The following is a 22419-nucleotide window of genomic DNA, read 5'->3' as shown; positions in this document are numbered from 1 at the left end:
TATCTCTGACAGCTACTCAGAGAAGCTGCAAATCAGTTTTCTTAAATGGATGTCATAAGGCAAATGCTAAAATTCATTGTGGGCTGACTTTGAGATTTTATAAGAAAAGTCTGCTACTTCAGTCACTTCCGTAATGACAATATTTTACATCTATATTGATGTAACAACGGAATGCCAGTAAGGTCCATCCACTGGGATCAGGACTGAACAAACACACAGAAAAGGACAGTTTGCCTTCAAGAGTGAGATGCCAACAAAGGACAGAATTTCCAGGTGAAAAAAGTTTATGTTTATGTTACAAGTATCTTATTAGCTTCAAATAAGAACATGAGTCTTCTGAACATGTGCTTGAATTAATTATGGTGGCATATCACAGTAGGGAGAGTATCCAGAAAAATTATTTTGGATGAGTGAGCATATTAATAACTTCTATACGTATGTGCTAACTAGTTCTAAATAGAGACAACCCAAAATTAAATAATTAATTCATAGGAGAGCAAAACTCTTCTATGTGTTAGTACATCAAATTTCCTTGTAAGAAATGTACAACTAATAATTACAACTCTACTAGAAAGTCTTACAGGAAAAAATAATGCCTTTAGTGAAAAGAATAATATCTCAATTTTTAAAAATAACCGAACAAAAAACAAGGAACAGAAAGAAGGAAGTAGATATTTCATACTCTATAGGATCCCTAATTGTATTCTCGTCCCAGACCAACCTACTGGCAAGAAGGGAGACATGAAACAATAGCGGTGATACCACATACTTCCCTACCAGACAGCGTGCCTGAATTTCCCAGTGCACGTGTAACTCTAATGACATTGGTAATAGCTGTGCTAATTAATGCAATATCAGCTTCCATTCTTCAAACAAACACTTCACATCTGCAGATGTATCCACAGCACCATTGCCAGCAACTTCCACGACCAGATGGAAGGAGGGAGCACATGCAGACACTTCCAACAGAGGAAAACTACATTCTCTTCAAGAAATTATCCTCAGAAGAGGATATGATGCACATGTTCTTCAACTCGTATGTTTTACCAAAGAGTATGCACTTCTCATAATGAATCATATTGTGACACGGCAAGAATTGCCAGTCAGAACTAAAAAAAATTGTGAACGCTAACCTCCAGTCACATTTCTCAATGCTCCTTAAATTAGATTTGAGAAAAAGGAGATCAGGTTTATATTTTCTTTCCTCAATTTTTTGTGCATAGGAGAATTTGCAATGGATTACATTCACAGACTGCAGAAATATGCTCAATAAATTATTTCAGTGTTTGCAGCTAAATTTTCTGCAACTTTTTAAATCTAGAAACATAACATGTAAGCAAGAAAGACTGACTGCCCTCCAGTTCTTAACCAAAACAGAATCTGAATGGCACCTTGAAAAGTCAGTATTTGTGCAGGTTCATTGAATGCAGTGCCATCAGCTGCTGTGTGGTGAAGTTACCACATCTCAACTGAGCCTCGGTAGGTTCTCCATCATCAGCCTTATGTTATGCCTGGTGCAGGACAAGGGAAAAAAAAATCCCAGTTTTAAAGAAATGGAGACAAACAATAAAAAGAAATAAAGTAAATACACTTTATGGTATTTGGAGAAATTACTTTTCTTGCCTCATTTTTCACTTTTATGGAGACAACACACAATTTGGAGTCAATGTGCTCTTCAAAACTAATTGGCTGAAAATTTGGGGTTTTTATCTTTTTTTTCCCATCCCCAAATTTACATTTGCATTGCCAGCTTTATGTAGTTACTGCAGCAATGTTGTCATTTACTGTTTTATCCTAGAAACACACTTCAGCCTTTCACAGCCAAGTCTCTAGTATGATAATCAAGAATCCAGTTGCTCCTTATACAAATATAAACCTGAAGTAAGTTCAGCTCAGTTTCTCCAGCTTTACTCCCATGGGAAATTAGACTTTGACACCTGACCATACGTATTCTAGACACTGGTTTTGGCAATATCAGTTCATTTTAATCTCATTTCCCAAGAGAAGAGCAGCGTTGATAACATGATTAGAGCTACCAAGTCATGTCAATATGTGTTGTGCTGCATTGTTGGAAGATCTCAATAAAACCATTTCTAAGCTATGTAGACAGGCAGGCAGCTGCATTTCTAATAAAATATTTTATATTCAAAGACTAAAGTCTTATTGAACAACAAATGCATAATTTACTCCACAGGAAAAGTGGCCTTTTAGGGTACCTTGAAAACACACCGTTCTCTCCACTCCCACCTTCCTTTCTGCTTTTCTTTCACTCACTGCAAACTACCGAGCAATTAAGCAGGTTGCTATATTTGGTGTGCCCAAACTTCACAGGTTGATAGCATAATGATTTTAATAACCACTTTAAATGTAACATAGTGACAAGCTGACACCCGAGGTTTGCATCCTGCAATTTGATTTTTCCAGAATTCTTCTGTTATGCCTCAGGAATAGCAATATGATTAGGAATAATTTCTTGTTAGTGCTTCTTACTTTTAACTTCCCCCCCCCCGCTTCTTTTTTCCTCCCACTATAAACATTGAAAATGTACTAAATACAGGCTCCCTGGTAGGTACCAAAAGTTGACTCTTCTACAAAGGCTCCTGGTACTACCTTCGTCAAAAGGAATGAACTAACATTACCAAAGGCATTCAAATCAAAGGCAGTTATAACCTTTGTGAAAATATGAACATTAATACATGTTCATACCATCAGTGTTATAATATTTCATCACTATAATACCAATAAGCATTTCAAAAAGCACTTGCAGAGCGTCAGAGTTTGCTTCCATTGACAACAGCCAAGACCCACACCACAGAAAGAATTACCATATCCCTTTGCCCTCACAAGACCATGAAGCAAAATATTCTTGAGTGCTTTACAGTGTGAAAGCGTCAGTGCTCAGCAGCCCAGAGAGTGAAACTGGAATCACTCACACGCAATGTGACCTGTTTCTTGGTCAGGAAAAAGGTAACGTGACAGGAGAGATATGAAATGGCGCTTAGCTGTCTAGGATACTTGGGAGAAATACCGATCTCATGTCAGATGCTGTGTATTGCCACAGCCCTCAGAGACACATTTGATGTATTATTTCTCCTTTTGATATTTTATACAGCACTTTTCCCAAGTTTAAGGCATTTTGATCCATCCTTGTGTTTTGACACTGGTTCTCCAAGTTCTGTATGTGTACTGAAAATAACTTTAATTGGAAATGCGGTATACAGAGAGTTGGTGTTTAGCACATTTCCACCACCTGCAGCAAAGTTCACAGTGTGTTTCACTGCTGCCTTTTAGATGAGAATGGGTATAATAAATTTCCCATTTTAAGAATGCACATGAAAACCAGAGAATCACTAAAAAAACACTACATATCCATCTTTGACATATTCCTGCCTCTGTACAAGGTTTTAAGAGTTCTTAAAGCCCACACTGTCAAGGTGAGACACATGTAAATTTTTTTGCTCAAGTCAAGTCAAAGGGAGTACTTCAGAATCACTGAACACCATTTCATGAAATGTCTGGTTTGCTATGATTATATATAATACATTTATGACTAAGAATACTCATTTACTCATCTATTTTTCAAGGCAGGTAAATCTTCATTGAATTTACAACGTCAGACTTCCTCACATATAAGATCACCATAATATCAAGACTGCATCATAAATAATGTAGCAAATTCAGAAGGAATACAAATGATACATAGAGAAAGCATTTTTCCATCACCCTGATTTCATCATCCTTAAAGAACTTAAAAATGTATCTGAGCAATTCTCAGTAATGTACAAGAAGCACCTTATGAAAAACATTTTAAGGTCTTTAACTACAGAATATTTACCCTTGTTTTTCTGCATCTGATCTTGAAATAATTACACCTCTGCTAACACCACAAGTTTTCTGGAAGATGCAGAAAAGCTATAAGAAGTACTTAGAAAGTACTTTAATGCCATATTCATGTTCTAATGATGATTAACCAAGGCTGCTTTATATGCAGCATATACTCTGAGAAATCAGTAAAACTCATATTCATTCAAAGTACATTGGGAAAACAGCAGTCTACAAAAAGTAGCATTTGCTAGTTGCATATGATGAAACAGACCTCCAGTTTAAACAGTCTGCTTTATCAAACATGTTTTACATTTTCAAACACCCTTATTGGCATTTTATTGCTGTATCGGAAATAATCAGGTGTAATACTTATGGTCAGGCATTAATTATTGCCTTTAAATTGTGTGTAATGAACAGCTAATGAAAACACTTAGATGGTTCTCTGCCTTGAGGAAAAACTTGCTATTTTTTTAACACATAACAGGATTCAGTTGCCTTAGCAAGCCTGAGATGAGGCAGTATTTTTGATTCTCTTGAGTGTCTGTAACGTGAAGGACCTACAGAACACCCACACATTTCTGGAGCAGTAGCTGCCAGCCAGACAAAATATTTTAGAGCACTGAATACATTAGATTTTCTATTTATAGACAGCTTAGTCCACCCATGTATTTAATTTTCACTTCGGAAGTCTGTTAAAAATATTTCTGGCAACCCACAACAACTCTTCTTGACCTAACAACACAAAAAAAATCTAGAAGACAACACTTGTCTCAAAATAAGAATTGTAGAACCATGTCCTGATACCCCTTGCAACTGGGGTTATTTTCTTTCAACAGCCAGCTGAGCATAGATGATTTTTTCCCGAGACTGGTAAAGCCTCTGACTAGTAAATGCCTGGTCTTACCTGGGGAAAATGCTTAATATGTCATGTTAAAATTTTGCTTGAATACAATATCCACTTCCATTTTGCAATAAATATATTAATGCCCATATACAGCAAAAATTTGCAGGTGATCCTTCCCAAGATCTTCTGTCTTTTGTTTTATATAATATTTATCTTGGCTTATGAATGCAATAATAACCACCTCCAACAGCATATTTCTAACTGCTAAAATCTCAAGTATAAACTCACATCCATGTTTTTAACTCAGAACTGCAAATCTTGGCAGCTAAATTAATTTAAAAAATTTGCAGTAGTATTTACTTGTAAAAGCACATTACTCTATGTTTAAAATACGAGTTATGCAATGCTTGGATTGCTCAAAGATGCTGCTCTGCAAAGACTTGACTGACTGACACAAACTTCCCTCTCAGGCCCACTCCCTGTTCCTCAGGCAGAAGGCAGGTGCTCATCCCAGTTGCATGGAACAATACCCTTTCCATCTATTCCCTCTGTGTTTCAGAGCATTCGGGTCAGGTATCCACACTTCAGATTCCCATTTTTTGGCTCAATGGCAATTTTTAACTGTTTCTTGCTCAACCAGATCCAGGCTAAAGTTATCAGCTCAAATGCCATTTTCTGTTTGTGTAAGTAATTCAGCAGAACACTTGACATTGATTTCTCACCTACTGTTTAAGTGCCACAGGGAAAAACTACAGAGCATTGAAATGCTAAATCCAATCTATATCCACTTCAACAATAGCAACTACAAATTAATCTAACTGCTTTCCCAGTTCTTTCAAATGCTGTGAACACCCTCCTTCAACCCCACAAATAATACTGCAGAGGTACTACGAAAGTACAGATTTATATAAAAAAGAGCCTGCATGTTTCAGAAAGAACTGGGGCTTGGAGGACAAGTGTGAATGGCAGTTCAGTCAAGAGAGCAACGTTTCTGTCTTTGTTAATGGAAATTAATAGGAGACAATTATGTATCCTGTAATCTCAGAAACAGCTGAGATTCTACTGTTTGTCTCATAGAAAGTTCAATATATAAAATCTTTTCATTTCAAACATAAGAGAAGTAGAATCACAGAATCATAGAATGGCCTGGGCTGGAAGGGGCTCAAAGACAATTTTGCTTCCACCCCCCTGCCATGGGCTGGGACATCTTTCACTAGCCCAGGTTGCTCCGAGCCCCATCCAACCTGGCCTTGGACACTTCCAGGGATGGGGCAGCCACAGCTTCTCTGGGCAACCTGTGCCAGGGCCTCAGTGCCCTCACAGGGGAGAAATTCTTCCCAATATCCCATCTAACCCTGCCTTCTTTCAGTTTGAATCCATTCCCTCTTGTCCTACCTCTACATGCTCTTGTAAATAGTCCCTCTCTCTCTGTTTCTCGCAGCCCCTTCAGATAATGGGAGGCTGCAATTAGGTCACCCCTATTCCAGACTGAACAAGAGGTATTTAAAGGCACAACTCTCCAACTGAAAACTGAAGACCTTTATTTCTGTCCTCAACCAGGAGCACACTGATGGATCTGCTGATGTTCAAAAGACACCTGACACTGCATTAAAATCTAATCATAAGTCTGCTACAGATGAAGGATGAAGTTGCCTTTCACTCCAATTCTCAAAACCAAAGCAGAGGAGATATCTAGTGGAACACTCAAAGCACATGGTGAAAGGCAATTTTTGGCAGTGCAAAGAAGATGCAAAGCCTTGCAATCAAAGTAAAATGTTACAGGCATACAGAGTATAAATTAGAGCTCAGAAACAATTAGGATGGCTGAATTTCATCTTGGTGATCAGGCTCCAGCACTATGAATTAATTGCAACCTATTCAGACTCACACAGTTCTATTTAATAGCAAGAGATTGTGGCTATAGCTGAAGTGTAGATCGGCATCCAGCTGCTAAGGATCCCAGGGACTGATCCCTGCACTGCTGGGCACCCATCTTACTGAGATCGCTCATGGGGATACCACCATTTACCTGCTTGCAAGATCAGATCCCCAGGGCATATATTGATGCCATGATGATTTTTTTGCCTTTTCTTTTATACCCCTTTTATACCTTTTATAACTTCTGTATTCTTAGTGCTTTTTGCCTACATTCTTGGACTTGTTTGTCAAGCTGAGAGACTAAACATTTTAGAAGCTTCATAGCTAGGAATCAGTGTGCCCCAGACCCCAAGGTCCCCTCCAGAACACATTCTGTAAACCAAGATAGAACCATCCAGGGGAAGGCTCCTTGGGGAGGGGGGCTCATTCAAGCCTCTCAGTGGGGAATCTTTGATAGATATGCTAATTAGTAAAACCTATAATGTTATACCAGATCTTTTGGGGGTGTGCATTTTGCAGTGTGCATGGAGGTGCATTCGAACTGGATGTGGTGCACCTAAGGATCCTTAAAATAAATACCAAGGTAAAACCTCTTTTCCCTTCTAACCATGTTTGATTCTTGATTTTAAGACCAGGAAAAGGCATCAGTATGAGCGGTCTTTGTCCAGAAAGAAATCTAATAACAACGCAATTTAAAATACTCTAGGGTGCAGGTATATAAGTATTATTTCAAAAAGTTACAAAAGAAATATTTTTTGCCTTGCTTAGCTGGTTTCATGCAGTTCATCTTCTTGCAGCTATGGACAAACACATTCAGCATATCTGGTTGCCACTGTCTTATCAAAAATGTCTCTGTCTCAGTAAAAGAAATTACCACACAGAGGAAAGAAAATATTACAAGTAATAGATTCACCAGTTAATTTCTTCCATGCATACAACCATGCTTATCTGAGTGTGGCGCAGGGAAATGTCTCTGACTCACAGAAGCTTGAGCTTCAGATGCTTGGGGACAACAGAGCTAAAGAAATTATCTATACAAAAACAGTCAATGAGAAGCAAAGGTTACATACTTTTCACAGGAATTTATTTTCACCTGCGCAGTGATAAATCTCCAAACTGTACCCCAATGCACAACTCCAGAGCATCGCAGCAGAAAGCCTCTTGTTTGCACTACCTTTTCACAGAATAATAAAGGAGGGAGGAAAACACTGTGCATTGCAATGTTTCTTGTTCTGCTCCTCATCTCTAATTTTGAGGATTTAGAATTATGGAGGAATTAAAAGAAGCCACCATCCCCAAAGACTGGGCCCTGCCCCCAAGCCTGGATTACTTAAAATATGCAAGGGAGAAAATTGTGTTTGCTTTGCTGTGGAAAGCTGATTAATTTGTTAAGACTTCAGGCCTTAAAACTCAGCCTCACAAAGAAACTGTATGGATAAAAAGAATAGTACTTAAACAGTTTATTAAATACCTCAATTATAATGCCATGCCAAGCAACTAACCATATTAGGCAATTTTAAATACAGATACTGAATCTAAATGACAATTCCGGATTCTGACTTCTAAGGTGAGAGTTGCATCAAGGGCTTAACTGTACTTTGAAGTAAAATTCCAAGGATTTTATGAATCCTAAATTACACTGTGTTTATGCTTTGCAGAAAAAAACCCTTTTTTTACCAAATCCGACCTTCTAGCCTGTAACACGTTTTCATTAGATGCTTTCTTTTAACAAAACCTCAATATCTTCATAACAAACATAAAGGAGTTTTTCAATGTCCAACTGCTGTCCAGCATTACATTTCACTGAACGACACCCATACTTATTGCTTGGTTTTAGTGTTACTTGCAGACCCCAGAAAGTAGGCAACTGAAACTAGCTAAACCAGAGTATTATTCAGAGTCAACATTAATAAATGGATTTAAGTTCTGAAGTTTGAGAATAACATTTTCTGCTTTCAGAAAAACTGTGTTTGAGGTTCAACAAGCTACCTTTTCATTTTAGAAAAAAAAAAAAATCCCAAAGTTTCTAGCACTGGTAAGGAGTTAAGGCTGATGTTCCCTTTCTCTTACTGACTGCAGTGATCCACTCCACCTACTCTTCATACACTGTTTGTGCCAGCACAAATCAAACCTGTTTGGCTCCTAGGCACTAGGACAACATGGATAAAGGCAAGTAGCATCAGCCAAATAAATCTAAATGCCAGGTAACAGTAGAGAGAAAATATATCATTATTCATATGTCACTTTTCTTAAAGGTTTTAACAGGCTCACATATAATGTGTATTTTTATACATAGTCATATTTGAGCTATTTTACATGAGACACTTGCAGACAAGGTAGGCCTAGACCAACAAGTATGCTTTCAGTGTTTCAGCACTCTGGAGGAGGAAAAGACTATCCACAGAACAAATGCAGCCTTGTACTTCATCAAGTCTTTGAAACTGCAGTTTTCTCACAAGACAAAAGATCCTTCAGTAAAGCAGCACTGCTCTGGTGGTTTGCTTTGTGCATATGCATTTGAGCTGGGCACTGCAGAGTCTCTACTGTAAAAGCTACAGACCACAGCTGGGACCAGAAGAAAATTAACAGTGCTCAGGCAGACCCTGTTTCATCCATTTATAGGGTAGAAAACTCTTAGCAAAACTCCCAGAAACTCTCTGGGAAGCCCTTTCTTTCCTCCAGATGTGTGAGAGTAGAGGGGGAAAAAACCAGACCGGCCAAAACCAAAGCAATCCACGCAGCAATAAAATGAGAGATACTAAGATGGCAAATACCCGTGTAGTTTCCAAATGCTCGGGCACAGTGAAATAAAAAAAGACAGGCAAATACAAATAGGCAATCAAAAAGGAAATGCAGAAGTGCAACAACTGGGAGCAGGAGAACGACAAAAGGGAGGATGCCAATGTCCGAAAGGAAGAGGAGACAGCATGCTAATCCCTGCTCAGCAAAAGGATCCTTGGGATAAGGATTCTTGGGATAAGGACCACTGGCCATTCATTGTATACCCAGTCACCACAATGCAAAACCCTGTATTCAGAACTGGGGTTCTCGTGTTTTTGGAAAGTTCTCTCCCTTCTCTCACACAGAAGTTGAAAGAACAAAGGTCTTCAATCCTCTACAAACAGAAAATGAAGCTATTTTTTCCACTCTCTTCATTCTGTTCCAATTAGCCTCCCAAACGAACCTGGCTTCCCTGCCTTTCCTCTTAACAGTATTAATATAGAAAAGCCTAGGAAACTTCCCTGAGCTGAGTTAGTGCCTGGGGAATTAGTATATTTAATATGAACAGTGCAGTGAGTTTAGCAAGTCTCTAGATAATTGCCTTCAGCAATGCTTCTAACTCCTCTCTGCCGTGTCTCCACCATTAAGAGCATAATTCTGTATTTTGATTTCTAAAACAGTAGGATCCTTTATTCCCACAGTTTCCAGACACACACACACATAATCACTACACTCTACTGAAACAGATCCCCAAATTATAATGCCAGGTTTGTCTTTTTTTAAAAAAAAATCCAGACAGCTATTAAAAATATACTAAAATAAAAGAGAGAGAAAAAAATTACACTTCAAACTTTGAGCACTGCATTTTTAATCTATCAGAGTACTTTATTCACTTTACAAACACCTGCAATATCTTCTGCTCTATGTTGCACTTACACATACTAAACCTGATCATTTAGCATGATTATAATTTACTGCTGATTATAACCATCACTAAATCAACTTAGAACATTACATTGTTTTGACAAAAGCTGATGCCTGTCTTTGCATGAACATCCCCACACCTCTGATATATTTATTTTTGGAAACAATTTTCAGAAAAACTATACCCAATTTTGGTCCCACTGTCTTGTAAAATTGTCTCCATATTGGGCTGCCAAATTTTCCATATGTGAAATCCAGAAAAATATGTATTACATTTAGGATTGCACCTGAGTTTGACCAGATTAACCACTACCAGATGACCTCATACTACAGTTACATAAAACTTGGAATTTTTAAACTTTATTTATTTGGAGATGCAGATTTTTTTTGCATGACCAAGGTTTTAGTAGCACTCTAAAAGCTGCACACATATTTTAGCTATTTTAAAAGTCAATAATCTACATTGGCATTGACAAGTTTATTAACATAAACTGCAAAGTTAAATGCAAATTTTTCTTGGTTGTAATTGCAAATTCTATGTGTTTTATAAATTTTTTGAAAATCCTCTACTTATCTTCCAAATAAATTAAGGGAGAGAAGAACAAACACATCAGGACAGACCAACGATACCTCTCATTTAATATCTTGTCACCAATACTAGAAGATCTTTTCCAGGTCATTAAAACCATTTCATTAAAGATGCTAGAAAAATAACCATTTTCTAAGAAAATTTCTTATTCCTCCTATCTACATTTTTTGGTTTTAAATTTATTTAAAGAATGGGGGGAGGAGGGCGTTTACTCCCTTCCATTTTCATATTTCATCTCCTGTAATTGCAGATCTAAAGGCAGAGACACTTATTTTTCTTTAATCATGCCCTTGGCCTCAGTGGTATTCTGGTATTCTGTCATACTGAATTACCCATGACTTCAAGCTCTTCTCTCAGTTTTGGTTGTCATGTCCTTCAGTTTCAATGACTGTTCATTCACTGCTGCATCTGAACAATTTTACAAAAGCCCTAATTGCTGTAACTCAGGGGGAGAGTAGGAGCCCTCATTATTTATGCACAAGGGAACAGACTCCTCTGTACCTCCTGCCTTTAATAAAAAATGACACAAAAGCCTTTTCACATCCAAAATTACTTTCAGACTTTTCTCACCTTGCACACTTTTTAAAAATGGATTCAAAACCTGTTAGCAAAAGCCTTTTAGAGAAATCAGGACTAAAACTGTAATTAATACATCTACATAAATGAGCAATAGTATCAAGCTACACATTAAAGTTGGCACTGGAGTTTTCGCAGTAATTCCTGCAGTACCTAATGTTAAAATTTGCAGAAATCTAAAATCTAATGTACTTCTGTTCATCTCAACTAGAAAATTACCATGTTTTCAATAGAAGTATATCACCTTTTTGTATTTCTTTTGCTCATTTGTTCTGAAAGAAATTCATGAAGTTATAAAAAATGTTTTAAGCATCACGAATCTCCACAGGGATATCCAGATCTTTTCCATGCATGGCATTTTTATGAATGTATATGCCCACAGAATATTGTCTGAGGATAAAATACTGACTTCAGGATAAATTATTTCCCCTGGATGAATTCTACCATGTAATGTTTATTTACTTAGACTTAACAATTTGCATGTCAATAGATTATAAATGCAAAAAGAAAAAATAATCTAAAAGAAACATGAAGTCAATTATTCAAAATTAATTATTCAAGCAACTACAGTGTATTTAGATAAGCCCTATTTACAGCTCATTAAGAGCTGACCCAACTTCAAAAATTCCTATGTTCTCCACTTCTGCATGAAGCATTAATAAAACCCAATTGACATCACGATGAGAAATGAGCTGTCTAAAGTGGTCTTTAGGCGATTTGTCTAATGGAGAGCCTCACCTCACTCCTATGAAAGTTCTCCAGGAATACAGTTGGACTTCCCATAAAACTTGTGGGCAAGACGAATGTATGGAAATTTCTTGCAGCTTTGCTCAGCAACTCTTCATCAATCATGGCTGATAGAAATCTGGAAGGTTTCCTTCTATTCTCTGCTCTATCTTCAAGATCTGAATTCTCATAAGAACAGAAATTAATGTTTCCAGGAAGCTCTAACAACCAACCAATATAAAAGAAAATAACTCTGATCCACTTTTAATGAATCAACTCTTGGGAAGCAAAGCCAATGATTTATATAAGAAGAGATTGAAAAAATTGTAGTAGAACTCAGTAAAAACAGTTGTTAAATTTTGTCTTCATACATGCTAACTACAAATTGTTCTCTTTTAGCCTTTGTGTAGTTTTTTTCTGACAGTAGAGGTTGCAATAAGAGAATTACTTCATCACAGTTCCCATTTCTAGGAAGTACCACGTAGTACTTGACCGTGCTGGGTGCTCTACCCATTAACTGGCAGCCTCAAACAAATCAACAAAAGGACCCAGCTGGTCAACCAAAGAGAAACATAAAATGAGAAGAAAATCAAAAGATGTTTCTGTTGTCACGTACCATCCTTATACTCCTTCAGTCTTCACCTATGCTTCTCACCCTTCTGTCTACCTGCAATCTTTCTATCAGACAGCATCCAAACACACTGCTCACAGTTCGCCATTGGATCCAGATGGCTTTTACCAGTAATTGATTGTGCTCATTACTTTTAGAAGAATAGTGGGATACATCATGCTCCAGGGAGATAGAGCTGTGTGCGAAGTACAGGCTCTGGCTCAACAGAAAATAGACCCATGTCTGTTTTCAAGGTACATTGTTCTTCACTGTAAGCAGCAAAAAACCAATTCCTATGCTGTTAACCATACAGCTCTGAATTTACCCATTTTGCTTCTGCACTGCTAAATAAGCACATAGGTTTCATCAATACTTTGTACCCAGTCAGTGCCCTACAGAACTTCATTACATCAGCCAAATTTGTAATACCATAAAAATGACACCAAGCTAATCTGACATGGTCTGTTTTCTATAAACCCATGCTGATTAGTAATAACTATATTTCCCTTGTTTAATTCTTTATTAATTGAGTCCTTTAGAAACCATTCCATTATTTTCCCGGAGACCAATGTCAGGCTGACATAATTATCTGGGTCTTCCCATTTAGCCTTTTATTGGCACAACATTGGATTTCTTCTCATCATCTGGAACTTCCCCAACACTCTACAAAAAAAAAAATCAACAGCAATGACTCAGAGAATTATTCAAACAGATTTTTTATAACTCTCAGAAACTCTCAGTTCAAACTTGTTGACTGCAAAATGCCCAGCATTATTATCCATTATTAAGAATCCTTAGTTACAATTTTAATGAGACCTTGTCATGCTCTTCTGCTGCCTTTTCCAAATACAGAACATCAATACTTACCCAGAATTATCTTTTTAAACTCTTCTATTTTTCATTCCTATGGCATCATTCAAACACTTTCCATTTTCATAACTAATTAAGTAATCATACTTTAAAGTTACAATTAATTAGTTTTATTTATATATATTTATATATTATTTTTCTATATAAAAGTCTAGTACAAATGAAAAGAGAGTAGTTTACAATATTGATCCTACCTCACCACTGATTTATTTAGGGTGTATTTATATACATATACAATATATTTTACGTAGATAATGCATATACATGTGTATTATAGATACATGTATGTGTGTATGTGTATGTTTACACACACACATTCCTCAGTAGATGTCTACAATTTCTAGATTCTGATTCATACTTATTAAAATCAACTAACCCTTGGCTTTTTGTTTTTAGTTTATTGTTTTTATTCCTTGCTTTCAGTGAGTTCTCTTTTTGAACAGCAGTGTCCCAATTATTCTCAAAGCTGGCCCCTTCAGTGCCCTGAGCACACAGACATATCTATGCACATCACACACACACATAGATCTTCTAAACTCATTCTAGCAGCTTAGAATTCAGCTAACTCAAGTTCTTTTGTACTTTGGTTAATTACTCCCTTTGGTACTTAAACCACCACTAATTTTGTCTTCATCTGTGAAAATGAGGCCTAACACAGAATTCTCTCAAAATCTGATTTCATAGAAGGAGATAAATCATTTACATTTATGTACATCATATATATATATATATATCTTTTTTTAAAAGAAATAAAAACAATACTGTTAGAAGGCAGTGTGATTCCAGTAACACTGTAATTGAAGTCTCCCATAACAGTGATTTTTCTTCCTACACATTACAGGAGGAACTGGCCTGTAGCTCTCTACTGGTGGCCTTCTGCACATGGTGAGTTAGATCCGCATTTTACACATTACCGATTAGATAGTGGAGCTGTGAATCATTCCAGAGAGTTACTTCATAAAGATACCACATATTTAAGCCACCACTTCTCTTCTTCCCTCCCAGTGCTATTTAAATATGTTTTCAGCCTTTCAATCATTTGAATTTTCCCATTAGGCTAGATTATTAGCAACCTGATCAAATGTATTATAAATTAGGGATTTCATTACTTTTATTTATTGCAGGCACTTAACATTTGCACAAAGACAAAGCATTCCTTCTTTTCATCTTCTTTGATGTATTGATTAATGTTGTTTTCCAGGACCTTGATTTTGTGCTAAATTAATGCTCTTTCTCCCTTTGAATGTGTTCTTTTCACTGCTCCCTTGGCTAAATTTTCCTTTCTAAAAGACCAACTCCTCTTATGCAGTAAACTTCCACCAGAGACTGGCCCAACATCACATCTCAAATCCCATATTTTACAATACTGTTCTGTGCAACAGTTCATGTCAAGAATATTTCTTCACCCACAAGACAAAAAGTCAGTTGGGTGCTACTTTCCTTTGCCCTTTTTCCAGTTCTGCAGTGAATTTTCTGAAGTGAATGATTGTCACTATGGTAGGATAAAGACAGAACAACCTTAGTACATTGAGAGCCTGGGGAAGACAGAAGTTCAGGAAAGGCTCAGTTATCCATTTTGAATATGACAAACCAGGCAAGATAGATTAGGAGGACAAATATCATAAACACACGGCTAAAAACAGGTCACTACTCAATACTGTTTATCACATTAGCGATTCCTGCTATGATTTTGTACTTCTCACCAATTGTACCATTTCATGTTGCCTGCATTATTTCTGATACTGCCAGACAGATTCCATCTCATGGCATTTTTAAAACATGAAAGTCCTTTACACCTTTCTTGTTTTCCTTGTTACAAGACTTACTTTGATCTTTTTTGTAATTTTCCACAGCTTCATTAAGAACTGTGAAAGAGCCACACAGGACTTCAGTATTTTTTTAAAAATCATGCTAAATCATGGTACAGTAGAAGTTACGAAAATACCATGAAAGCAACAACTAACACTTTTTTGGCTTTTTCATACAAAACCAGCTAAACACAGTATGCTAAGGCAGGGCAGGAAACATCACCCACACTCAGCTGGATTAAAGGACCAGGAAAAAGGGAATGCAAAACCAGCTCCAAAGGCAGCCTGCATTAAGTGAATTCAAATCTGCTCCTGGTGACTTGCAAAAAAAGTCTGTGCTATAGTGCCATAGGTGGCTTTATGCCGCGAATTCCAAATTTTCCCTGCAAGCAAAAAGAATAATGCCTGCCCGAGAATGATTCTATTTTGATATTAATACATGAATTCTGGTGTGCAGTAGGAAAAATTTATTGGGACATTAGCATAAGAACACTACTCCTCTCTCTTGTTATCAGCGTAGCCCCTTCAAGCTTTCTCCAGGTATTCCAAAGCCCTGGATAAGCATTTTGACACCACAAAAGTCCAGGTTGTATGAAGATTACAAGCGCTCACACTTAGAAAAACAATGCTAATCCCATTAGGCCACAGACAACCACAGATAAACCAATTCTCATGCTTCAGAGAAAAGCTATGACACGCTGTAAATTATCACATATCCAATCATGCTGTTACCAAACTATTCCAATTTTAGCATATAGCGAGCATAATTTATTCAGATAAAACCTAAGGCAGGAAAACTATATTATAAAAATAGTATGCCTGGGAAATTGGGGCATTTATTATTAACATATAGAGAGACTTGGCCTTCAAGGCGTTGCAAAAATGCTTTTTCTTATTATATTGCTTTTTTGAATGCTACCTAAGGGTGCACTTTGCTTTTCAATAGTCATTTCTTTGCATAACACAAGACTTACTTTACAGTTTGAGAAACTGTTTTTTAAAACAGCATAAAAGAAAGAAAATCACCCTAACTCTGGATGGCAGATCCTACATACACCAAGTGAAAAAAAAAACCAAAACCAACCAAAAACCAAAAACAACCAATCAACACTAATTCATAAACAGGCAAGATTTTCATAACAGACGTTGCATAAATGTACTTGTTTATCCCCTGTAAATAAACAGGCTATGAAATCCAATCATTATTTAATTGCACAAACAGTCTATGTGGCCTCTGGGCTATACAGATGTATTTGAAGGATTTCTTTCTGTTCTGGACTCAATACATGTTGCAGATACCTTAAATTCTGCTGTTTTGACATAAAAGGAACATCACCTAAAAATTATTATTTATTACAAATGTTCTTATTTTTGCCTTTTCAACTGTAAATTATTTGTAGCTCTTTATTCCCAGCTCCTGAGAAGGTCTGTACAAGCATAAAAGCCACATGTATACCTTGTTCCTTTCCACTTTACCTGCCACTTGTACTCATGTAAACAGTACCTTACTCAGCAGAGGTAGAATGAAAACTACTCTGCTGAAATAAAGAAAAGCCAGCCTTAAGGGTTTTCCTGGATAGAAATGTGTATTATTATATATATTAAGGAAATGGAACAAGGCTTTAAGATACAGTAAATCCCATATATCTGTGCTGTAGCCATTTCAATTATAATCAGGGAGCAACTGTTTTAAAAACATGAATGATGTGGAGAGGATGAATGGTGGGGAGCAGTTACTCATTGTTCTAAGACAGGAACCACTCACCAGTTAATGACATTAACACTAGACCAGTTTAGGATGGAAAAAAAAAAGAGAGGGAGTTCACCGAGGGTGTAATTAAACCCTGAATCTACTTACTGCTACAGGATGCTGTGGATGCTAAAAATGCTGGGGAGCAGATTAGAAAAATTACTGTAAGAGAAAAAGGTTTCAAAATTGTCATGAGCTGGCCCGGGCAGCAACTGAACTGCAATGGATTAAGGTTAGACTTCAGCAACTGCATGTGGCCATGGCTAGAGACTGAACATTGTGCTGTCTTGACAGGTTTTTTTGTATTTTTCCATTATATAATGCACTTGAGAAAGTTTAAATCAAAACAGTTACACATATACAAAGTACTGTTGTTATTACCCATGAGCAATGAATAACAGCACATGACAAATGTCTTTCATGCATCATCAGAAAAAACTCTCACTCAAAATGATGAGCTGCAGCAAACCTGAAGAGCTTTCCTTCTTTTCTCATACAAATATAGTGTGCATCACCTGGGACTCAAAAAGAAATACATGACAATAATTGAGCTCCTAAGACACACACAATTCTTTCTTCAATCCAGAGAGACATGAGCCTTCATAAACTTGACAAATACAGCTGAAAAATTTCAATGCTGGTTGAAAAACCACAACAATTTCTCATTTATTTGGACTTTTGGAACCAACTACTATCAATAATAAATTTATAAAATCTGAATTTGAGTTAAATGCCAAGCTGAGACTGATCATTCAAAGTAAGAAACCAGTATGAAAATGGGTTAACATTTGCTTCAGCATTCACAGAACTGCACTACACCACACACCATCTATCATAAGCTTAGCATCAAATAAAAAAAGATCCAAAGTATCAAATTGTCAGCAAAATTTTACTGGCTCACTCTAAAAAAGAAAATTATTGTTATGATTCCCAAATATACTTAATTTTTGCAATTATTTATTTTGAAAAATGATTTTCAATCAAGCTGTTCCTTCCATATTCATAGTGAACTTTGCCTCACATCTTTCTTTTCCAGAGTGCTGGTATTTAAACCTCTCCTCCTTCACTGCTCCCATGCAAAAACTCTAACAGGATTTAGCTATTACACTTCCATGTACTTGCTATATGGTCTGATTGAGTACAGTTCAATGTGGAAATTAGGAGTGGCAGTCACCAGGAAAGATGACAAACCTTGTAGAGAAGACCATTTCCAATGAAGCCAGCTTCCTCCTTTCCTGCTAGAGCCTGACAGCCCGCAAATATCAAGTTGTTGCTTTGAATCATGCATGTGTGTTATTTTCTAAACCAGTTTTCTATTTGGCAAAGTTGCTTTTGCAAACACATTTGACTTCACGGTTACTGAAAACTTTTATATTCCTCTAGGTTAATGCTGTCTGATTAGAAAGTTTCTCCAGGAGGGTTTTCAGCCAAACCCAAACAGGTTTCTTATCCTTCACATTTCGGAGCCTTCCTCTGCAGTTAATGAAAAATTAGAAGGTGCCAGTGGTCTGAATTGATCCCTTTTTAATGGAGATGGCTAAAATGGGAGGGCTGCATTCTCCATTGAGAGCACATGAAATGGAGCTGAAATCTTCCTCAGTTTGTAGACGGCTGAAGCTAATTGAGATAAATCCAACCCACTGCCTGTAACATGACATTTTTTTTTTTAGACATGTTTGTGAGTTAATTTTGTCTAATTTTATGTATTACTGAGAAGCAAACAGAACCAAGTTGCACTTCCAAATGTAAGGAAAATCTGATTCAAAGATTTATAGATTATAATAATAGTTATCATCTCAGTTCCACTTTGAACTCAAATGGTTTTGGATTTATTCTGAATGGCATAAAATATTGAAGTTAATGAGCATAAACAACCTATTACAGTCTTACAAAATGCAGCTCTGTGGCGTCTGCAGGAGACAGAGTTGGATTTGCCTCAACACATGTTCTGTAGCTCGTCTTTTCCTAAATAATATGGTGAATAATGCTCCAATTCCTTTTTCAATCAGACTAGTGATTGTCCACTATTTTGAGAGCTGATACAGCAATTTGGAAACTCTTAGCGGGACACCAAAACGGCAACTGCAATTGAAACTAAGCAGCGGATGAGACCAATTCATGAAATGACTGTGAATATGAAAGGGGACAAAATCAGAACTGGCACAACATTGCAAGGAGAAGAATATACCATGTAAAAGTAGGTTTTGATGCTTTTAGGGGCTACCTAAAAACAGAAGCTGGACAAAATTAAGAGAATAAAAAGTGGTTATATTTGTTGAAGGGCCTTCAGGTACATGAGAGCAGTCAGAGCCCCCAGGGGCTACACCCAAAAGGGACAACAGGGTCATGGGTTTTCATACTTTTATAAGTTTGGTCCATTAGCATATCAGGGCTTAATCCTCCAATTACAGCTTCAGGTAACGAAGTCACTTACCCCAAGTTTGCCCCCCCCCCCCCAGCTCATATCTTGGGGCCTGAGACAGTAAGGTGTCCTTGAGTTTCAGGCCTAGAGAGGAATTGTTTTGTCTGACCAAAATGGGAGAACGGTAGTTAACAGTCCATATGGAGTTAGAATTACACACTAAAGGATATACACAGGATATGAAAAATATAAAAGCTAAAATCCTAAGGCATCATTTTGCAAAATACAAAGTTTAAAAACTTTCAGCATGAGATTTCTTTTACTATCTATTGCACCTCTGCTAACTTGGGAGAGGGTGGAGCAAAATCTGAAGCACCACCTTTCAATTTTCCACTGACCCACACAAATATCCCTCATTAATTAGCAACTGTATTTCCCATAATGAAACTACCTTTTCAATTATACTGTTCCAATACAAATCCTTCAGCTCAGCAGTATTCCTGATCAGGTTTTCTGTCTTTGTTTTTTCACCCTCTTGGAGAGCTGTACCTCTAAGGTAGCCTGAATATTTCTAGATTGAGACACCAAGTTTCCAGAGCACTGAGCACAGGTGATGACATCCCCAACCTGTAAGAGTTACTAAGGGTTTTCTCACACACAGCACATGGGTTTTGTTCCTGTGCTGGCTGGCAGAAGGTCTGAAAAAATCCAGCAGCTCAGTCTCAGCAAAGATGTAAATTGTCAGGCAGGATGAGGAAAGGAAGATGCTCTGTGGGGAGTGCTCTTCACAAAGTCCTTGAGCTCCTGTCACCTTCTCAAGAGGAGCTGGTGAACATCCCACTGTCACCTCCCAGCCTGCTCTCAGACACTGCAGCAAAACAGCACAGGGGCAAGGCCATGCTGACCTACAGTCAGGCAGGATTTGGCCTCCAGTGAGGATGTGCTACACAGCCCCTTCAGACTTTTTTTTTTTTTTTTTTTTTTTTGTTAAGTGAAGGGCAAAATAGAATCTTCTTGAAATTGTTTGAAGTGGATTGACATTTTTCAGTTGAAGACTGTTGTTAGTTTCACAGCAGGCCTAATTTTTAAATTTAATGTTCTAGCGCATATGAAAAGGAAAGCATCCTAGGGGGATAATAACTTTTAGCAATCAATTGATTGCATATAGCTGTGGGTTTTGCAGGTACAATCTCTTTAAGAAGGCTGTAGAATAGGAAAATTGTAGCCTTCGGATGTACAGTTTATCTGAGTTCGCAGGACTATTTGCTGATCTGTTTTAGATCTTTTTTTTTTTTAAGTAAGAAATAAGCTGTAGTAAATAAAGGAGCAAATGGTCAGCAGGCCAGGTCAGAAAGCACTGCCTATTTTATACTATCACTCTAGGGGTTTTCTGGGGTTTTTTGTTCACCCTTTTTTTGCCTCTGTAGCCACTTTTGAAGAAAATTTATTTGATACTTAACTCAGACGAAAAAATATGATTAACCTGAACTATTTTAACTGCAAGTCCTACCTAGTCAACTGAAATAGTTTAATAACCTGTTAATACTAGAGCAGTGAATGTCTCCCTGGACCTACAGTTTCCCTAGGTCCATTACTTTTGCCTTCTTCTTCCTAGACGCATATGTTATACACACAGAGCAGTACACAGAGGAAAAGGTATTATTAAAATTTAGTAGCAGTGTAAAATAAAACCCTGTATCACATTTTTCTCACAAAACACAGCCTCTCAGGTGGAAAACCCATCTTCAGATTTGTTTTCACATTAGATGAGTATCATTTAGAATGGTAAAGAGAAATTAAATGATCAAGGACATTACTACTGACTTATGTTATTGTTATAAGCAATTGGCTGTTAGGAGGAAAAAAAAGCCAGCTGTTTTCTAAATGCAGGTCTGTTACAAAATTTTAGCATTAGTGAAAACTCAGGTTTCCATACATGCAGATATGAAGAAGCAGTCATACAATGCCCATGACTTTTGAATAAATTTTGGGTTTAATACTTTGCTTCAGGCTCTTCTAGGTTCAAATTAGAGTCAGTAAGCACTAGTTAAAATCAAGGAACACAGAAATCTGGAGGTCACCAGTTATGGATCTAGAATGAAGCCTGCCCATGGTCTGCTTCACAAAACCAGGTACATTTGGGTGCCTGCTGTATGTCCAATAATGTGAGACATGATGAGGCAATACAGCTATTGTTATTTATAAAACGTGGCTTTCAAGATAAGCTCTTGTTTGGAAACTAGTTACCATGCGCAATACTAATCTGAAAGCAAGCCTTCTAAATTTCCATTTACACATGCTTCTGTAGTTCAGGCAATACACCATCTTGGGAGCTGCTAAGTTCACACAGTTTAGACATACTTGGCAAATCTAAGACTCGCAAGGTTACAGAAAATTCATAAGGGTCCAGTGTCAGACCAGTCTCTTCCTCTTTATCTCCCAATATTTGCTCCTGTCCCACATGTAATGGCCAAATACATTCTCATGTACGTCTATATCTGCTGCTCTTAGGCTTATAAATGAAAAAGTAGGTGGTAACATACTTCCATGTAAACTGAACTCATGAGACTGCCAGCCAGACCAGTACATTACAAGAATACATGCATAGGAAGATCTCAACCCAGACTCTAATCACAATCAATCAGTGAGATAAGTCTATGTTATTAAAAATATATTGAATCTTTTTATTCAATTACTTCATCACAAATACACAATATAAGAGATGAACTTGCATTTAAAAACTCAAAGTTCTGGACAGTTTGAGCTTAATAAGGACAAAATAATCAGTTGCAGATGCTTTAACTTAACATTCAAAAATACCCCATGGGAAAGCAAGATTTAATTTTATGGTCATCTGTCATTTTAATGATGTTCTTGTTATAATGCAGAACATCTCTGTCCTACTTGTCTGGTTATAGAAAACATACTAAACTAAA

General features: G+C 37.1%; 1 protein-coding gene across 3 annotated transcripts in view; it reads right to left on the bottom strand.

Annotated features, from left to right (window-relative positions):
- ZNF804A (zinc finger protein 804A) overlaps positions 1-22419 on the bottom strand; it is a 162378-nt gene that overhangs the window by 58455 nt on the left and 81504 nt on the right. Inside the window, exon 1 of one of the 3 annotated variants that reach the window (XM_032114794.1) lies at positions 12096-13321. The exons of the other annotated variants lie outside the window; for them this stretch is intronic. Within the exon in view, the coding sequence (XP_031970685.1) occupies positions 12096-12209 (114 nt within the window). The 5' untranslated portion in view covers positions 12210-13321. Of the gene's footprint in view, positions 1-12095; positions 13322-22419 lie in introns of those variants that run through there. 3 annotated transcript variants of the gene reach the window in all.

Source organism: Corvus moneduloides, chromosome 7 (genome assembly GCF_009650955.1).
Source record: "Corvus moneduloides isolate bCorMon1 chromosome 7, bCorMon1.pri, whole genome shotgun sequence".
Classification (NCBI taxonomy): Eukaryota; Metazoa; Chordata; class Aves; order Passeriformes; family Corvidae; genus Corvus; species Corvus moneduloides.
This window is presented reverse-complemented; position numbering and strand designations above follow the sequence as displayed.